This window comes from Neophocaena asiaeorientalis, unplaced genomic scaffold (assembly GCF_003031525.2).
Source record: "Neophocaena asiaeorientalis asiaeorientalis breed wild unplaced genomic scaffold, Neophocaena_asiaeorientalis_V1.1 scaffold606, whole genome shotgun sequence".
NCBI lineage: Eukaryota > Metazoa > Chordata > Mammalia > Artiodactyla > Phocoenidae > Neophocaena > Neophocaena asiaeorientalis.
In genome coordinates, this window is record NW_020173687.1 from 525,589 (window position 1) to 544,166 (window position 18,578).

Consider the following 18,578-nt stretch of genomic DNA (forward strand, 5'->3'; position numbering starts at 1 on the left):
TGGCTCTGTCTGGCGCTCTGCGTGTTCTGGATCCCGGCAAGCCGGCATCTGCCACAAAGACCAATCCCCTCCTGCAGCTGCAGGTCCTGGAGGCGCCAGATGGGCCGTGCAGCTAGGAGTGGACCTCCCCTGGGCGGTGGCAGGCGGGCTGCATGCTGAGGTACGAGACCCAGGGGCCAGGAGTGTGGACGCTAACCTCTGGCCTCAGGAGCCTGTGTTTCCAGAGAGGACGCGGGCTCTGGCCTCGAGGCCCTGACTGGAAGCCCGATCTCGGTGGACGGTGCGTGCTGGCCTTGGTCTTGAGTCCCTGTGGTTGGGGACGGGGCGGGGGAGGGCCGGGTCAGCCGGGGCTGCAGCCCCCTCCAGATCACCCGACCCCGGACAGGAGAGCCCCCGCTTTGTTGCCCGTGCAGACTGTCCTCTGGGCTTGGGAAGCGCCCCGCCCACCCCGCGCTTCCTCGGTCCTGATGAGGCCCCTTCCTCGGGTCATCTGCAAGAGTGGGGGAGTGGGCCACCATGGGACAGGCGAGGAGCTGACCAGCCCACAAGGTGCTGCATCAGAGGAGCTGTCAGGCCTCAGGTGAGGGAAGGGGTCTGATCTGGGCAGCGGCAGTGTGGGGGGGCCCCCTACCGGCTCCTCCGCCGGGGACAGCATCTTCCCCAGGGTCACCCTCTTCCCGTGGGCTGGTCTGAGGCTCCAGGCAAGGTTCAGGGTGGGGGTGGGCGCACAGGGTGGAGGTGAGAACCCGCGGTGAAGAGGCGTTCTGGAGTCAGGACAGAGAGCGCGCGCGGCGGGGGTGAGACCTCACGGTCAGATGCCCCACCCCATCCCCATCCGCAGTGGGATACGGCCCCCATGACCCTCTCCCCATGACCCCACAGGGAAGGACAACTCTAAGAGGTCCTCACGGCTGCGCCCCTCCCCACGGGCTAAGCTGGGACCCTCCTGGGATGCTGAGGAGATCTGGGACCCTCCCACCCACAGACGCAACAACCTGCTTGCCCAGGGCCAGGTGTGACCTTCCCCCCAGCTGGGAGGGTCCCTGAGTGTGACCTTGGGAGGGTCCAGACCTTAAAAGCTCTGCTGCGGTGGGTGTAACCAGAGGCTGCTGGGACCACCAGCTGAGGACCAGACCCCCCCGTCACAGGTAAACAGGCCTGGGCTCCAGGCTGGGCCTCCCCACCCGCGGTGATGCTGGGGAGGCTATCGGGGGCTTTTCCAGGGGTTTCAGGCTGCGGCGAGGGCGGCTGGGGAAGAGCTTTACCCACTTGGAAATATGCTGGGTGCGTGCGGAAGTCCAGCTTTACCAGGGTGTTAGCAGATGCTTTGTTTACCTTTTAATTTAACGTAATTTCAAACAAAGGTACACAGAAGTTGCAAAAAGTGTGCAAAGAACGATATGCTCCGTCCAGCTTCACCAGTGCTCCATTTTGTCCCATGTGGTTTGTCACATGCCTAAACTTTTATTTCTGAACCCTTAGAGAGTAAGTTGCAGGTGCCATGCCCTTGAGCCCGCACACTTCATTATTAAACCAGGGAGGTCAGCATTGCTGCAGTGATTATACCTTCGCCGAGCCCGCACTCAGATGGTAACTGTCGAATGACTTCGCAGATGCGGATACGTGTCTTCCTGACCGACATCCCCTCTAGAGCCTGAGGTGCGGTCAGCTCTGTACCTCCTCGTCTCTCCGCTCTGGGCCGACTCCGTCTTTGTCATCCACGACCTGGACTGACGTCCTGAGAGGCCTTCGCAGAGTCTGTGTGATGCTTCCTCATGATTGGTTGAGGTCTGCATTTTTTTTTTTTTTTTTTTGCGGTACGCGGGCCTCTCACTGTTGCGGCCTCTCCCGTTGCGGAGCACAGGCTCCGGACGCGCAGGCTCAGCGGCCACGGCTCACGGGCCTAGCCGCTCCGCGGCATGTGGGATCTTCCCGGGCCGGGGCACGAACCCGTGTCCCCTGCATCGGCAGGCGGACTCTCAACCACTGCGCCACCAGGGAAGCCCGAGGTCTGCGTTTTTGAGGCTGTGTCCCCCGCGGCGCATCATGCCTGGGGTTGATGAAGTCAGGCTGTCCTGTCTCTGGGGACACTGATGGCTTTCCCTTTGTAATTAGTAGGTAGCTTGGGGAGATAATTTGAGACCACACGGACGTCCTGCTTCACTTACCACTATGATGGCTGCATACACTGTCCTTTCCTAGACCTCTGCATTTATTCCTGAGCAGAGTTTTGAGAGGACGGCTGTGCTCCTAGCAGGGAGGGATGTGGATGAGGGACCCAGCGGGGAGGCTGCTTAGGATTGTAGACTTGGACGCAGGCATCTGGTTCTGGATCAACTTGCTGATGGGTGTAGGGAGGGAGGAGGGGTCCAGGATGCCGTGTGTGACGCCTGCTTGGCGAGGAGGGAAAGGGGCTGAAGAGGCCGAGGACTTGGCCCCCCAGTACTCTGTTGAATAGAAACGGTGAGGGGCTTCCCTGGTGGCGCAGTGGTTGGGAGTCCGCCTGCCGATGCAGGGGACACGGGTTCGTGCCCTGGTCCGGGAGGATCCAACGTGCCGCGGAGCGGCTGGGCCCATGGGCCATGGCAGCTGGGCCTGCGCGTCCGGAAATAAAAAAAGATACAAAGAAGGCAACTTTTGTAGAAAAATAAATACAAAGAGCAAATAAAGCTGTAAGAAGATGCTCAAAATCACTTAAAAAAAAAAAAAAAGAAAAAAAGAAACGGTGAGTGTGGGCTTCCCTGGTGACGCAGCGGTTAAGAATCCGCCTGCCAACGCAGGGGACACGGGTTCGAGCCCTGGTCCGGGAAGTTCCCACATGCCGCGGAGCAACTAAGCCCGTGCGCCACAACTACTGAGCCTGCGCTCTAGAGCCCGCGAGCCACAACTACTGAGCCTGTGTGCTGCAACTACCGAAGCCCACGTGCCTAGAGCCCGTGCTCTGCAACAAGAGAAGCCACCGCAATGAGACGCCCGCGCACCGCAACGAAGAGTAGCCCCGCTCGCCACAACTAGAGAAAGCCTGTGCGCAGCAACGAAGACCCAACACAGCCACAAGTAAATGAATGAATGAATAAATAAATAAATAAAAGAAACGGCGAGTGTGGGCATCCCTCTCTTGTTCCTGATCTTGAAAGGAAAGGCTTTTCACTTTTCACCATCGAATTAAGTGTGGGTTTGTCACATGCGGCCTTTGTTATGTCGTGGTGTAGCCCTTCCACAAGCCCAGCATTTTAAATGTGCTGTTGAACTCAGTTTGCTCATGTTTTGCTGAGAATCTGTGCGTCTGTCTTCGTCAGGGGTGTTAGCAGCCTGTAACTGTCTTTTCCTGTGGCGTCCTCGTCTGGCTTCGGTATCAGGGTAATGCTGAACTGGGGAGTGTTCTCTCTCCTTCAGTTTCCTAGTTCTCGTCTTTGTAATAATTTTCCTGCCTTTTCTTGTTTGTTTATGTTGTGCTTTTCCAAATGAACTTTAAAATCAGCTTATCAGGGGCTTCCCTGGTGGTCCTGTGGGTAAGACTCCGGGCTCCCAGTGCAGGGGGCCCGGGTTCGATCCCTGGTCAGGGAACTGGATCCCACATGCACGCCGCAACTAAGACCCAGAGCAGCCAAATAAATAAATAAACGCTAAAAAGATAAAAATAAGAAAATAAAATAAAATCAGCTTATCTGCCCTCTAATTCGTCTGAGCATTTTTACGGGAACTGCATTAAACTCTTAGGTCCATTTAGGAAGGGTCGACAGCAGCAGTCGTGTTGCATCCCTTTATCCATCCCAGGGTCAGAGGCGTTCTATTGCGGCTCTCGGGAACCTGCAGTTCTCTTGCGTATTTACCGTTAGGCTCACCCAGGGGTCTTCTGTTTCTGCTGTTACGTTTGGAATGTTTTCCTGGAGCTGGATGTTTTGTATACGTTGAGGTTCCTGACATGACAATTCATGGCACTCGGCCAACTTCCTGACTTACCGGGAATCTTCCATTGCCGCCCCTCCCAGCAGGACGCCCACATGGGTGGACGTGGATGGGCTTTCTGTGGGAGGGTGGGTGTTGGAATATCAGTCATCTGTTGCTGTGCAAGACAGCACCCCAAAAGGTGGTGGCTTAAAACAGTCATAACCACGTCGTCTCACTGCCTATTACCGCACGGTGGGAGTGGCTAACTGGTGGCACAGTCTGGGGGTCTCTGTGGTGGAGCTGGGAGATGCGTCTGACTCCGGCGTCTCCCAGGAGAGCCAGGAGGAGCACGGGGTCCCTGACACGTCCCCGTATCTGCTGGTTGCACGGCTGGCCCTCCCCTTGTCCAGGCAGCTCTACGATCTAGGAGGTGAGGCTGGATGAGGTCACGGCAAGTAATGGTGGGTGATGCCTGGCACAGGCCAGACATCTTTGGTGGATTTTAGGGGGGTAGATATAACCTCAGAGTCTCCCCGGGTTAGAGGGCAGGTCCCCTCCCACCCAGGCTGGCTGGTGCCGTTGAGGAAAGGGCCCCTTCCTGGGTGGGGGCCGCCCACCAGCTCTGCTGGGAGCACCTTTCCACATGCTCTGTTTTTCTGGGTTTCTCTCCCCACAAACCTGCAGCCCTTTTAGCAAACTGCCCAGGATCACACTCTCCCTGCCCTCCGGCGACCCCCGCGGGGCCTGACTGGAATTCTGCACAGAGACCCAGGGGCTCTCCCACCGTGGACCAGCGGAGGGATGGCGGGGCGACCCCAGGGGCGGAGAGACCGCTGTGGTCTGGGGGCGGCCCTGGTACTGGGGGAGGGGGCGGTGGAGTGGGGGGCATGAGGTAATTTCCACACTCAGACGTTTGAGTCACCCGGGGGCACAATCGCTCAGGGGAGAGTCAGTAATCTCTGGACTCTGGTCCTGACCTGGCTCCAGCCACCCCTGTTTATGGCCATCAACCCGGGCTGGGTTCGCACCGCTGGTCCCCTGCTGGAGGTGGGCTCAAGTTTTCACTTTGGAGCGGTGGGTTCTCTGACTCAGGGCTGACGCTCCATTTCCTTTTAAAACATCACCTTTGTGTCGCCGTCAGTTCCCTTGCCCGTGGGAGAGGCAGAGTGTGTCCGAGCCCCTGCCCGGCGTGCACGGCCCCTCGGTCCTCTTGTCCCAGATTTCTCATCGCAGGTGAACAGTGCAGAGGACCAGCTGAGCCTCAGATACCACCCCACAGAGCCAGGCCAGCATCAGAGATGGCATTGCCAGGGTCGCAAAGCTGCCGAGGAGCTATCTCTGGCTGGCCTGCGTGCCCAGGTGGACCTGTGTCTGGGCTGCTTCCGCTGCACCCAGTGGCTTGATGGAAAAGACTTAGCTCCTGAGCAGGCTGGAGCACAGCTGCTGCAAGATATCCTGCTGGCCCGCCTGAAGCCAGCCGCCAGGAGCAGGGTGCGGTGTGAGGCAGACCGCCTGCCCACGATCCCGCGGCTCACGCGGCCAGGTCTGCCGCTCCTGCAGCTGGGGCTCGGCTGCCGGCGCCATCACAACCAGCACCCCTTTGCCAGGAGCCCCGAGGAGGCGCTGGTCTGGACCTTTGACTGTGAGCACTGCGGCAGCTGTCTGAGGCTGAAGACCCGGGTGCGGGGCAGCGGGGCCCGGGGTGAGCTGCGCGCCTGGCTGAGGCCATCCACGCGGAGATGGGGGTCGCTTCCTCCAGCTCTGCTCTACACGCTTCCAGCGCCGTCTGCCACGCCTCAGCCCTGTGGGCTCCCGGGGCGGCTGCCCCAGGCACGGAGCCTGCCCCTCTCTCCTTTCCCTCGTGAGCACCAGGGCCGCCGGAAGCCGCAAGGTGTGGAGGTGTGGCCACGTCTCCCGCATGGCCAGCCGCTGGCCTTCCGCAAGTCTGTGGGGCGAGGGTGGCCGTGCGGGCAGGGGGCGTCCTGATGCGGGGGCAACCACCGCGCCGTGGAGATGGCCGTGTGGGAGGCTGAAGAGCTGAGTCTCCATCACAAGGAGCTGCTCACGCCGCGTGCCCTCACTGGGGACGAGCACACAGACCCCCACGGCCAGCCCCCCGGAGTCCAGCTGTGCTGCCCCACCTGCCGGGCCACCTGCGGCTCCAGGGAGGCCTTCGAGAACCGCTGCTCCTCCCTAGAGCATACACAGATGCTGGCCTTAGACATGACAGTGCCCTGGAAGTGCTGCAGCCTGCCTACTGGGCTTTCCACGCTGGAGCTCTGCCCGAGGTGAGGATGGGGCGGTGGGATGCACCCACCTTCAGCTTGAACCAGGGTTCCCTGTCCCCTCTGTGTGGCCAGCACCTCCCCAGCCTCTGAGGGGTGGGGAAGGGAGGTCTAGGGAAGCCGCCTGTGCCAGGCGCTGTCTTGCAGAATTTATTCTTGCCCCCCTACCCCGCCCCCCAGGCCCAACCTCCGTGAGTTCGGGGACGTGTGCACCAAGGCACATTCAGAACGGGAGCTGCAGGAGTGGACCCAGCGCACCGGGACGGTGGCGTTGAGGGAGCACAGCCTGGCGGGAGGGGCTGGTGCCTTACCAGGCCCGGCCGCTGGCCGAATACCAGCGGAGCCGCAGTGAGGTCCTGGTGGTAAGTGGAGGCTGAGAGAGTGGCTGGGGGCAGGGCTGGGGCCAGGCTCCCCCGCGCAGCTGGCTGAGACCGCTGAAGGCGTATCTATGCACTGCAACCAGCCCCTGGCGCATCAGGCCCAGGAGAAGCAAACTCGGCACGCCTGGACCTTCACTATCCACTCTGAGGTGAGGGGTCAGCACGGCCAGGGGTGGGTCAGCTGGGGTCTGGGCTCTGCAGTAGCCTCTCCTGAGGCTGTGATTAGGCTGCCCTGCGGGGTGATTCTGGGGGGTGTCTGGTGCAGAGAAGGAGGGGCCAGGCTGGTCACCCTGAGGGCCCCACACAGCACCATCACCTCGCTCAGCGTCCACAGGGGCTCAGTGACCCCATTTTGCAGAGGGAGCCCCGAGGTTCAGAGGTTCAAAGAGGCCAAGGACCCTGCTGGTGTCACAGCCCGGAAGCAGGAGGGAAGGGAGTGTTCTGTGCACCAACCTGGGCCCTGACGGCTGGGACAGGGTCCAGGGGTCACCTCACCATCGTCTTCTCCCCCAGGCACCCGTGCTACACGTGGCCCTGCTCAAGCAGGCGCCGGGAGCAGACTTCTCACGGGTGGCCCCCAGCCCCTCTCCGGGCCAGGTCTTCATGCTGGGGAAGTGCTTCTGCACGCCCAGCTCCCCAGCCCAGTTCCGGGTTGCGGTGCGTGTGCAGAGCTCTTGCTTCGGCGCCGTCCAGCAGTGGGTGGTCTTCCACTTCAGCCACTGGGCAGTGCTGCTGAGGAAGCTGGAGCTGCAGCTGGGCGAGGTGCACTCCTGGGGGCTCTGGGGGACGCCTGGCCTTCCCGAGGGGCTGGCACACTGGCAACGGCCACGTGGGGCCTGGTGTGGAGAGGACGGCCAAGCAGGCAGCCCTGATGGCCACGTACAAGGTGCCTGCTCTGGGCCTGGAGCTCTGTCCTGGCGGCCTTGACCTGGGCCCATCTCCGCCGCCAGCTATCGGCAGAGGCTGCACCAGTGTCTCTACGAGGAGGAGGCGGCTCTGAGCAGCTGGTGGCCAAGTGGTAGGGGCAGGCGAGCAGGTGGGGGCGTGGAGGGGCCGGCCGGGCCGCGGCTCTGGTCAGCTGACCCGTGACCTCCCCACCAGGCCGAACCTTCAGGCCGGTATCCCTGAAGACGGTGCTGGAGACGCCAGCCCTGGGCATCCTCTTCCCGCCACCGGGAGCGCTGTACGCGCAGGTGCCCATCCCCTCCCTGGTGCCAGACACGGACAAGGGCTTTCTGCTGAGCTGAGTGGTCAGCACAGCCCTCGTGGCCCCCGTGCCTGCACCTGACCTCGGAGTGCTTGAGGCGCCCGTGGAGACCCGGGCCAGCTCAGAGCGGACGCTGTGGCTGCTGCCGCCCGCCCACTACTGCGCATCCCTGGGGCTGCAGCCCGAGACCAGGCGGATCTTAGAAGTACAGTTCCAGATGGACCCACTGGCCCTCCCTCACTGGCACCAGGCCGTTGCCCTGTGCCCTGCCCTCCGCCCGGCAGCAGCAGGCAGAAGCTGCCCGTGGCGGTCGTCACAGGGACCAGCGCAGGGGGCACGCAGCCCACCGCCCCGCCGCTGATCTGCGGCCCCTGTGGCACAGGCGGGACCTACACACTGGCCATGGCCTCCCTGGAGGTCGCCCGCCAGCCCCACACCAAGGTGCTCATCTGTACGCACACTAACAGGTGAGCCAGAGCCACTCAGGCACGCCCACCACCTGTTCGCTGGGCCGGGCACACGCGGCTGTGATGGCCTCACCCCAGGACAAGAGGGGCACCTGGGGTCTGGGGCTCTTGCTTGTTCCTGGGGTCACTGGAGGCCTGGGCGGCTGGTTCCAGCACATCAGAGGATGGGGGCTGGGCCGGGGGGGGCAGCACAGCCCCTGGGGCCGGTCCCAGTCACTCATCCTCGGGACGCCCCCGACAGTTGTCAGTGCTGGCCTGAGGACAGGGGACATCTGCGCTTCAGCCCCATTGCCCGGTCTCCATTTGGGCCGTGGGTGCCTCCACAGAGGCCCTGGGCCAGGCAGGGTGGTGGGCAGGGGTGTGGCTTGGCCCGCCCAGCATTTCCTGGGGCGAGACTTGGGTGTTTTTTGAAGAAACAGATTCTTCACTTTACTGTGAGGTTCCATTTGGCCAAAAGCATCTCAGTTCTCCGACACTGGCAGCTGCTCAGGCTTAGGGTCTCCCCGTCTCTGCCCGGGGCTGAGTCCCAGCAGGCCTGGGGGCCCAGGGGTCCGAGTGGGGCAGGGCTCCGGCATGTCCTCCGGGTGTGCGGGTCCTGGGCGCCTGAGGGGCTGGGGGGCGAGGCCTTGGCTGCTGCTCCCCCATGGCTCAGGGTTATCCCCAGCTGCCTGGCCCCCACTGTGCCCTTCTCTTCCTCCCTCACGTCCTCCCCCACCACCCCGATGCCCTGCTATTGCCCATTTCTCCTCAGGCTCCGACCTTCCTGTTTCTCTGGGTCTGTCCCCACTGCTGACATTTGAGCCCCGTGGGGGCCAGTGCAGGGAGGGGTCTGACCGCCTCGCTTGAATTCTGGTGTCCATTTGAATTCAGGGCTGGACGCACAGTAGGTGCTTCAGCAGACAGCTGCTGAGGCCCTCATGGCCTTTCTTCTCCCTGCCCCCCGCGTGGCAGCAGACATCTATATTGCCTAGCATTTCCACAGCCATGTCGGCAGCGGTCACCCCAAGGCCACTCCACTCTGGGTGATGGACACGGGCTGCCCACTGAGCCAGACAGACGCGGCCACGCTGCGCTACTGTTGCCTGACCAAGGACTGCCGAGAGGAGACGCACATGGCTGCCGAGAGGGGCCATGCCACTTTGCACGGGAACTACCGCTGCACCGAGGTCATCGTCAGCTTTGTCTCCCGCCACTTCTACGTGGCCAGGGGCAGCCCCGTCCACGCCAGTGGCAAGATCCTGCACCACCCCCAACACTAACCTCTCACCTTCTGCCACGTGGCGGGCAGCCCGGAGCACGACATGTCTATGACAACTTGGCTGAGCACGGCCGAGGTCGTGCAGGTCATTGAGAAGGTGCAAGAGGTCTGTGACACCTGGCTCCACTGCTGGGGCGCCCGGGAGCAGAGGGCCATCTGCGCTGTGTCCCACGGTGCTCAGGTAGGCAGTGCCCAGGTAGCCCCGGATGCCCGGGAGAGCCTCCCTCCCCCACTCCCAGTGGGGAAGCTTGGCAGAGGACAGGGCACCGCCTCCCCGCCCCATGGCCTGGTGGACCTGTGTGCCCCCAGGCTGGGCCTCCTCGGTCTCAGTTTCCTCTTCTGTACAAGGGGCTGAGGGATTCACCTCCCAGGGCGTGGGGGCCAGGATCCCATTTTCGTCGGGGCCGCTGTCCTTTTGGGGCCCCTCACTGCACATTGAGAGCTCACCCGGGCCTGCTGACCTGGCCGTGTGTGCCCAGGTGGGCACGCTGAGGCAGGAGCTGAGGAAGAGGAACCTGGGCCGGGTCTCTGTGTGCAGCTTGGAGATCCTGCCAGATGGGTGCTTGGTGCTGGGGAAGTGGGCACCCACCCTTCTGGGTGGTGGTGCTGACCATGGTACACGCCCACCGGAGCCTCTGCTGAGCCCGGGGGCACCTGTCCTGGAGCTCTTCATGGACGCTCCCATGCTCAACAGCGTCACCCGTGCCCAGTCCCAGGTGGTGGCCGTGGGTGACGCCGTGGCCCTCCGCTCCCTCGGGGCCTGCAGCCAGCTCTGGACGAGCTTCCTCGGTGCGTGTGTAGAGCATCGCAGCATCCGCCCCGGGGCCCTGTCTCTGGGGCGGGTGGAGCAGAGCCTGGTCCAGAGGCAGCACTGGGCCCAACGAGCAGAGAGCTCTGTGGCAGCGGGGGCCGGGGACCCCATCCCAGAGGAGGGGCGGGGGAGCCCTGCGCCGACAGCTCCACCCTGCGGGAGCTCCTGGATGGGACCCGGAGTGTGACCGTGGCCGTCTGGGAGGACGGGCTGCTGGACACCTTCGCCAGGCCCTTGTCCCCCTGGCCGATGCAGCAGTATGTGAACCTGCAACGGGCCACACTGCAGAACTGCTTCGCGGGCATCGCACGCGGTACCACCGCTGCACTTTGCAGCAGGAGACCTTCGAGCGGGGGACCGCCATCCCACCGGGCGATGAGCACCACGGCCCCATCCAGGTCAAGGGCCGCCTGCACCACGGGATGGCCTTCGCGGGGGACGAGGTGCGGGTGAAGGTCCACAGTGAGGGTTTCACAGAGCCGCTGGGCCACGTGGTGAGCGTGTTCTGGAGGGGCTGCCGCCAGCTGGCCTTTGTGTGCTGCGTGGACGAGTGGGACCCCGCGTCGTGACCCCCGGCGATGGCTCTGTGACCAAGACCTTTGTGCCTGGGCTGAAGGACCCGCTGCGGGTGCCCGTCTACCGCCTCCTGCAGGGCCACGGGCAGCACGTGGGGTAGGAGCAGGTCTCGGCGGAGGCCCGGCGCCGCTGGCTCTTCTGAGCGCGTAGGCCTGTGGCGGCAGTGCTTCTACTACCTGCTGGGCGGCGTCCTGAAGGTGCTGCCCAAGGCCACCACCTGGGAGCAGAGTCTCCGAATTCCAGAGCTGGAACATGGGCTGAAGTGGGGAGCCTCATCCGACCCAGCCTTGGTCTCCGAGGCGCTGCAGATTGCCACGCGGAGCTAAGCCGGGTGCCCAGCTGCTGGGAGGAGTGCCGGCGTTTCCTGATCTTCACCGTGGACGCCCAGGGCACCTGCAACCTGGACGACGCGCCCTTAGCGTCCGGGGCCTGGGCCCCACGTACGAGGTGGCCGTGCACATCGTCGACGGAGCCAGCTGTGTGCCCCGGGATGGGGCACTAGACGTGGAGGCCGGTAGGCGGGGCGGCACACTCTACGCCCCTGACCGGGAGCCGGTGCACGTGCTGCCACCAGCCTCTGCCGGGAAGAGCTGAGCCTCCTGCTGGGCCGGGACCACTTGACCACCTCCCTGTTCCTGACGGTGGAGAAGGACAGCGACCGGCTCAAGAGTCTGCCCTTTGCGCCCTCCGTGATCCGCTCTGACCACCAGCCGTCCTAAGAGGAGGCCTGCCTGGACTCCGTGGACGCCTGCATGGCAGCCACGTGCCACTTCGCCCAGTGCTGTGTCAGTGCCGTCTGCAGGACAGCTGCCGTTACAAGCAGCGGACGAGGACAGCCCGCTCGGCTTCCGCGCGGCCCACGTCATGGGCAGGGAGTGCAGGGTCTAGTTCACCAGCCTGGTGGCCGCATTCCTGGTGGATGACGAGTCCACAGCAAAGGTCACGCCTGCGAGGTGGCAGCTTGCACCCAACCGCTACAGGCTCAGGGCCCTGTGGGACCGGACCCCTGCCCCGTCCACTACCACTGCCCGCAGCTGGCCGAGCACGCCCACGGCCTGGGGAGCTGCCCGGGGCTGCGGCTTATGTGGCGGCGGTGCCGCATTTACTCGGCGCAGGTGGCTGGGCCGTGCCCCCTGCTGCCTGGCACCCTGCTTGATGCCCACACACGTCCCGTGGATGCTGCCTTGTAAGCTAGCGAAGGAGCAGCGCCTGCCCGAGGAAGCTGCCCGGTTCAGGAGCAGGGCGCCACGGAGCCCAGGCCTCGGGAGCCGGGTCAGGCGCGCCAGAAGGAGCTGGGCAACGGGGATAGGCTGCAGCTGCGGCTCAGTGCCACCCTGCAGTGTGGGCTCCTGGCGCCGGCCCTGCAGCTGTGGACCGTGGCGCCTGGCCTCGGCCTTTGACTGGAGCACGTAGATCAGCCAGGGGCCTGCTTCTCGGGCCACGTGCCCCATGTCGCGTGCAGCCTCCGCCGGCCTCAAGGACCTGGACGTCCGGCAGATCCTCATGGACGAGGCGGGCACGGCCACTGAGCCCAAGACCCTCATCCTGCTGGTGAGCTTCTCACAGGCTAAAGTGAGTGAGGCGAGCAGTGAGCTCGGTGCTTGGGCAGATGTCACCGGGTGTGGCCTCCCGCCCGGGGTGCAGCTTCATGGTGGGGCGGTGATGGCCGTGGGGGTCAGGACCATGCCTGCCTGTCTCTCCAGGTGGTTCTTCTTGGGGACCACGGCAGCTGCGGCCTGTGGTCAAGAATGAGCAGCTGCAAAACCTGGGCCTGGACGGGTCTCTGTTCGAGAGGGAGCACAGGGGCGCCCTCCCACCGGACACGCAGTACTGCATGGTGAGCAGCTGGACCCTGGCTCACGTACTTGCCTTACAGCACGAGGGCGTCTGTGCTTTCCCTTCTGTGGAGTTCTACAAAAAGAAATTAAAGACGTGGCAGGGCCTGAGGCAGCCGCCCAGCATCCCGGGCCACTTGAACAAGGAGGGCTGCTCTGTCATCTTTGGCGATGTGCGGAGCCCTGAGGACAGCCTGCTGGTGTTGACGGACCAAGGGGGCAAGGATTCCAAGGCCAACAAGAGCAGGCGGCAGTTGTGGTGTCACGGCCGGACCTTCCCTGTTCCCCTTCGCACAGGGAGGGCTCCCTGGCGGGGGAGGCAGAGGCGTCGAAGGAGCCCAGGGCGTGACAGGCACCAGGGCTGGCTTCACCCGCACCCCCTGGTCCCTCAGGTCTGCATCACCAAACAGCTGACCCTGAGAGGGACAGTGGACCCCGAGGACATCGCCATCCTCGAGCCCTACCATGCCCAGGTGTCGGAGATCAGAAAGAGACTCGAGGAAGCTGGTGTCACCGGCGTGACCGTGTGCTCCGCCACCCAGAGACAGGGTGAGGCTGGCGGCAGCAGGGGCCTCACCACGCCCCCCAGCCCCCACCGGGGAGCGAGCGGCGCGACGCCCTGGTGAGCACCGTCTGCGCCTGCCTGGAGAGCGGCCTGGACCCGTGGCACGAGGAGCTGGCTGAAAAGTTCCTGGGCCCAGGAGGCGCTCTGCGTCATCGGTAAGCGCTGCTAGGTGGGGGAGGGCTGGGGCTGCTCCCCGGGGCGAAGGGACACTCGGTGGGGGCCTCCACGGACCCTCCCCCCACTGACAGGAGACCAGCTCCTCCCGCACTGCTGCTGCCCGCTCTGGAGTGGACCCCTGGACACCCGTGAGACCCAGCGCGGTCTGGTGCTGCCTGCCTCCTGCAGGTCCCGGGGGGCCGTCGTGTCTTCCTGGAGACCCCATCCGCCCACCACCCTCAGGCTGCCAGGACAACGAGGGAGAGCCCTCTGCTGCTGCTGCCTGGGGGGGCCCCTCTCAGCAGGATCCCACGTGCTTTCAGTGCTCATTGCCGGCCACCTCCCAGCCGCCTGCACCCGCCTGACTGAGCAGGGATCACGGAGCTGGCGCGGCCAGACACAGTCACCACCTCCTTGTCTTGGCTTCTCCAGGGCTGGGAGCAGGCCAGGCCGCACCTGGTGCGCAAACTTGGGAGAAAGGAGGTAGGGTCTGTGATCCCACCCTCCCTGCTGATCTGCGGTGCTGGGACATTGGTGACAGGGAGCATCTTGGGGGTGGGGGGGTCCTGGCCCAGCACGAGACCTGGTGTCCCTGGGAAGGTTTGGGGTCAGAAAGGGAGTCGTGTCAGGGCTGCTCCTGGGTCTCTGGCCGTCCCTACCCACACGGGGTGCCGTCTGTGGGGCTCACTTCATTTTTTTTTTTTTTTAGTTTATTTATTTGCTTATTTTTGGCTGCGTTCGGTCTTCATTGCCGTGTGCAGGCTTTCTCTAGTTGCGGCGAGCGGGGGCTGCTCTTCATTGCGGTGTGCGGGCTTCTCATTGCGGTGGCTTCTCTTGTTGCGGAGCACGGGCTCTAGGCACGTGGGCTTCAGTAGTTGTGGCACGCAGGCTCAATAGCTGTGGCTCGCGGGCTCTAGAGCGCAGGCTCAGTAGCTGTGGCGCATGGGCTTAGCTGCTCCGCGGCATGTGGGATCTTCCCGGACCAGGGATCGAACCCGTGTCACCTGCACTGGCAGGTGGATTCTTAACCACTGCGCCACCAGGGAAGTCCCATTTAAAAAAAAATACACCAAAAGCCAGTGTCTTTTACTGGAACAGGGTCCTCAGCCCACACTCAAGGAGGCCTCCCTGGAAAAGGTGGCCTTTTCTCTGCCACCACTGCCCCGTCTGACTCAGACCCACAGCCCTGTGTCCTTCAGGGGCTGGTGCCCTGAGAGGGGAACCAGATGACAAGACCCCTGCGGGGGTGCAGGGCTGTGATGGAGGTGCCCCAGGTGGCTGTCATGTGCTCCACCCAGATTTCTGCAGCCCCCCTCACACCCTCAGGCCTGCTCCCAGGTCAGGGCCTTTGGGACAACCTGACCGGGTGTGCATTTCTTTGCAGGATTGAGGACCTTCACCTGCCCCTCAGGGTGCATTTTTGTCCTGCCTTCTGTGGAAACCTCTGCCCCCGACCCCAGCCCTTCCCGAGGCAGCTCTGACCTTGGAAACCGCTCTCAGTGCAATTCCACTTCCCCATGGCCTCTGTGCAGTGGCGACAGCCCGGGGGGCCCTGCTCCAAAGGGCACTTCTCTTCTAGGGCAGCCACAAAGGCATGCGGAATTCTAGGGTCTCCCGGAAAAGCGCCAGAACAGAGAAGGAGCAGATGCCCCGAGGCAGGGAGCCAGGCTGTCATCAACCTGGAGTCAGGGAGGGCTTCCGGGAGGAAGAGGTGTTGAAGCCCCGGCTGGACCGCGGTCAGACAGCTGCGAGGTGGGGCCGAGGGCAGGGCGGAGGGCGGGGCCTCGTCGCAGTGAGGGCCAAGCTTTTAAGTCTCGGGCGCGATTTGAAGCCTGCGGCCGTGTGTGCCAGGCAGCGAACGAGTCCAGATGAGAGAGAGGCCAGCGAGGCATAAAGCCGCGGGCACGATGGGGTGGGGCGGACGCGGACCTGTGCCCCGGCCTCCACGGCCACACCGGGAGGGCGCTTCGGAGCCGTCTGCAGCCGGGTACCTGCGGTGGCACCGCCTTACCCGGGGAGGTCGCGAGGCGGGGCCAGGGGAGGGAAGCGCCGACCCCGAAGTTCCTCGGACGGCGTGCCAGGCCCCAGCACCCACGGGCAGCTCCCTTGGCGAGCCCTCACCCCAGCGTGCGGGTCTCTGGATCAGTGTGACCCAGCACAGACCCACATCTCTGGTCCCCTCGCCTCTCCTGCCCTTCTCCCCTCCCCAGACTTGTCTCTGCCATGCCCCAGTCTCTGCTGCTCCGGACATTTCCTTGGAGCAAAAGCACAATGACTCCGCCCGGGACCCCCGGGAGCCGTGGGACAACTCCATCTGCAGGACATCCAGGAGGGAGCCCCTCATAGCCACACGATGCCACAGATAGCATGACAGTGTGGCTGGACCCTCTGGGTGGCATACAGCAGCACGCAGGTGGCTGGAGAGGCCTGGGAGGGGAGCTGCAGGCTGAGACCATACCAACCCTGCAGAGGACACTGGCCATAGCTGGGGTGCGTGGTGCTGGGCCTTTCTGACCCAGTTAAGGTCCCCGCCTCACCAAACCGCTTCTCAGTGGGGGAGGGGCCCTGTTCCTGACCCCTGGCCCCGGCCACACCTTATCTTCTCAGGGGCCTGCTGTCCTAGTGACCATCACTGTGTGCGTACGGAAAGCTGGTTGGCAGTGTACTGAGGGCGGCTCTGGCCTTTTCCCGTGGACAGTCCTCCTCGGCCGTAGCCAAGGTACACGGTGCTGTCCCTCCTGGACCCGAAGGGCCAAGCTGCTGGAGCAGGTAGATGCCGATGACTGCGTCGCCTTCAGGAAGTGAGCGGGCTGCTGGCCGAGCTGGGGGCACACTGGCGGGCAAGGACAGACTCTCTAGGTCGCCCGTCTGGGGCTGGACACCAGGAGCGGGTGGGGAGGGGCGATGGGCTGCAGGGAGGCCCCCCCCCCGCCAACAGGAGGTATGCATTTGTGTGGGTCTGGGGGGGTTACCCTACCAGGCTCCCTTGCTAGGACCCTAACCCACCTCACAATGGGGGTTCTTCAGCTTCTTTTGGGGAGAAGAGAGTACTTTTATTTTCATTAAAAAATAATAACAAAATGTCCTTTTGGCCTTGGGCCCCTGGCCTCGATGAAGCTGGGGCTGACAGTACTGGGCCTATCTGTGCCTACAGGTGGCGACTGCCCCCACTGGGGTCCGCGCAGGACCTGGGGGTATTGCCCTCCCTGGAGGAGTCCCAGCGTAAGAGGCAGGAAAGGTGGCCAGAGCCTGTGCCCAGGTGTCACAGCTGGTGGTTGTGATGGGGATGGGGGAGGGGCTGGGGCTGCCACCTGGCAGAGCCTTGGAGCAGCTCTCCTCATTGGCAGTGGCAGCTACGTGCCAGGGCCGAGGCTTCTTGCTCCAGGGGTCAGTGTCCTGGAAAGGCCAGCCTGGGGCACCCCCTAGAAAAGGAAGCAGGAGCTGGGGGGGCAGGGACTTGTGGGTGGGCTGGGCTGAGTCAGGAAAAACGCTCACGTGGCCGCCACCTCCTTTAATAAGCAAGCAGGTTTGTTTCTTCAATTGCCTATGCGTGTTTATACTCCTCTTTATTAGTGCGTAAGTATTAAAAAACCATTTCTAGGAAGGTGTGGTCAGGGCCGGGCCTAGCTTGCCCAGCCTCCGGGGGGCGGGCCCTTCAAGGGCCCTCGGCCCGGTCTGCAGGGTGAGGCTGTCCAGCCAGGGCTCGTACACCAGCGTGTAGCCCTCCACCCTCTTGATGGTGAACTCGTAGGAGCGGTTGGGCAGCAGGTTTGGGACGTCGAAGGCGTAGGCGGCCACGGGGGTGATGCTATACCGCACGTGCTCCTGCTGTGTCTGTGGGTCCAGCAGCTTGTAGCGCAGCTCAAACTGCTCTGGCGCGGCCGGCTGGAGCGTGACAGACCAGCGCAGGCTGGCCCAGTCCTGGTGGGCCACTGACTCCTCGCGGTCAAACGTGACGGGCGTCTTGGCGCTCAGCGTGACCTGGAGGTTGGGGATCTTGGTGGCGTTGATGTCAGACACCAGGCGGTGTTTGATGTGCAGACGCCCTGGCACCATCGTGGCCAGGAAGCTGTCCATGACGTCCGACAGGTCTGCCAGCCGCTGCTCCACGAGCCCCCAGCCCGCCAGGAAGGGCTGAGGGTCCGGTGACTCGAGCAGGGCGTCCAGCTCAGAGCGGCCGCGGCCCAGCTGCTCCAGCAGCTCCCCTAGCAGCAGGAGCTGGATCTTGGCCTGGGTCGCGCCCACCTTCTTCATGCGCTGGAACTTCTGGGGCTCGATGAACTGGAACGTGGTGGGCAGCACCCGCGGGTTCTGGTCGCCCAGCGCCAGGTGCTTGGGGAGGATCTCGATGTAGAAGGAGCACTTCCTGAGGAGCTCCACGCGGGCGTGGTGGCGCTCGAGCAGCTGGGGGCTCAGGTCCACGGTCAGGAACTTGCGCAGAGTGTTACGGCGCTCCGCGTAGGTCCGCCACGTCTCGGGCTCTAGCAGCTGCCGATCTCCGGCCTCCCCCACCTCCTCCTGGTCCAGGAGGCACGGAGGGCTGTCCAGCTTCATTCTGTCTGGGTCCAGGCCTGTCACCTGCAAGTTCACGGTCTGGGAGCGGCGGGTGGAGGGGCCGGTGTGAGCGGGACGGTCAGACCGGCCTCTGCCGCCCACCCAGGGGCTCACTCGGGGCAGTGTTTGTGTGGGGGTTACTCCAGGCCCACTGGCCCCCACGCTGGGCCCTCTAGCCTGCTGGGGGGCGCGGGGAGGACTTTGTGGGGAGGGCTCGTCTCTCTGGAAAGAGGCTGCTTGGAGGGCCAGGTGAGCAGGCTGCAGGTCTAGATAAAAGCGGACACCGCGGGGCCAACACGACACACTACTGATGGTTGTTTGTGATGACACAGGGCAGGGCTGAGACGGGCGGGGACTCTGGGCCAGGGCGGCCCGTGCGGAAAGCCCAGCCACTGCCCAGCTTTGCGGCCGTGTCTGAAAGGGGGTCACGCTGCTCCCCGGAGCTGTAGACAGGATTCGGTGTGATCCTGTCTGAACAGCACCAGACCCCAGCTGGGGACACCACTGTCCCGCACACCTTCCACACCCCACTACAGGTGCAGAGCAGATGACCGGGGCCAGGCCCAGGAGGCAGGGTGGCTGCCGGCCTCAGC

The 18,578-nt window shown here is 63.8% G+C and overlaps 2 protein-coding genes across 2 annotated transcripts; one reads left to right on the top strand and one right to left on the bottom strand.

Moving 5' to 3' along the window:
• Positions 1-5,904: 5,904 nt before the first annotated feature.
• On the top strand, positions 5,905-16,712 carry HELZ2 (helicase with zinc finger 2). The gene is given in 35 exon segments (XM_024750168.1): positions 5,905-6,179; positions 6,357-6,449; positions 6,451-6,538; positions 6,598-6,705; positions 7,070-7,323; positions 7,325-7,479; positions 7,482-7,571; positions 7,658-8,014; positions 8,017-8,230; positions 8,479-8,483; positions 9,182-9,669; positions 9,968-10,353; positions 10,416-10,582; positions 10,585-10,857; positions 10,860-11,013; positions 11,015-11,181; positions 11,184-11,284; positions 11,287-11,443; positions 11,446-11,649; positions 11,652-11,696; positions 11,699-11,814; positions 11,856-12,308; positions 12,340-12,447; positions 12,579-12,597; positions 12,600-12,712; positions 12,752-12,947; positions 12,950-12,969; positions 13,103-13,257; positions 13,308-13,370; positions 13,372-13,430; positions 13,524-13,580; positions 13,805-13,914; positions 15,011-15,183; positions 16,182-16,232; positions 16,586-16,712. Coding segments are annotated over 35 exon segments (5,601 nt in total).
• A 316-nt stretch (positions 16,713-17,028) lies between these two features.
• Positions 17,029-18,015, bottom strand: FNDC11 (fibronectin type III domain containing 11). Its single transcript, XM_024750221.1, has one exon. It carries the CDS (start codon positions 17,983-17,985, stop codon positions 17,029-17,031), a length of 957 nt encoding a protein of 318 aa, XP_024605989.1. The 5' UTR covers positions 17,986-18,015.
• Between the last annotated feature and the right edge of the window lie 563 nt (positions 18,016-18,578).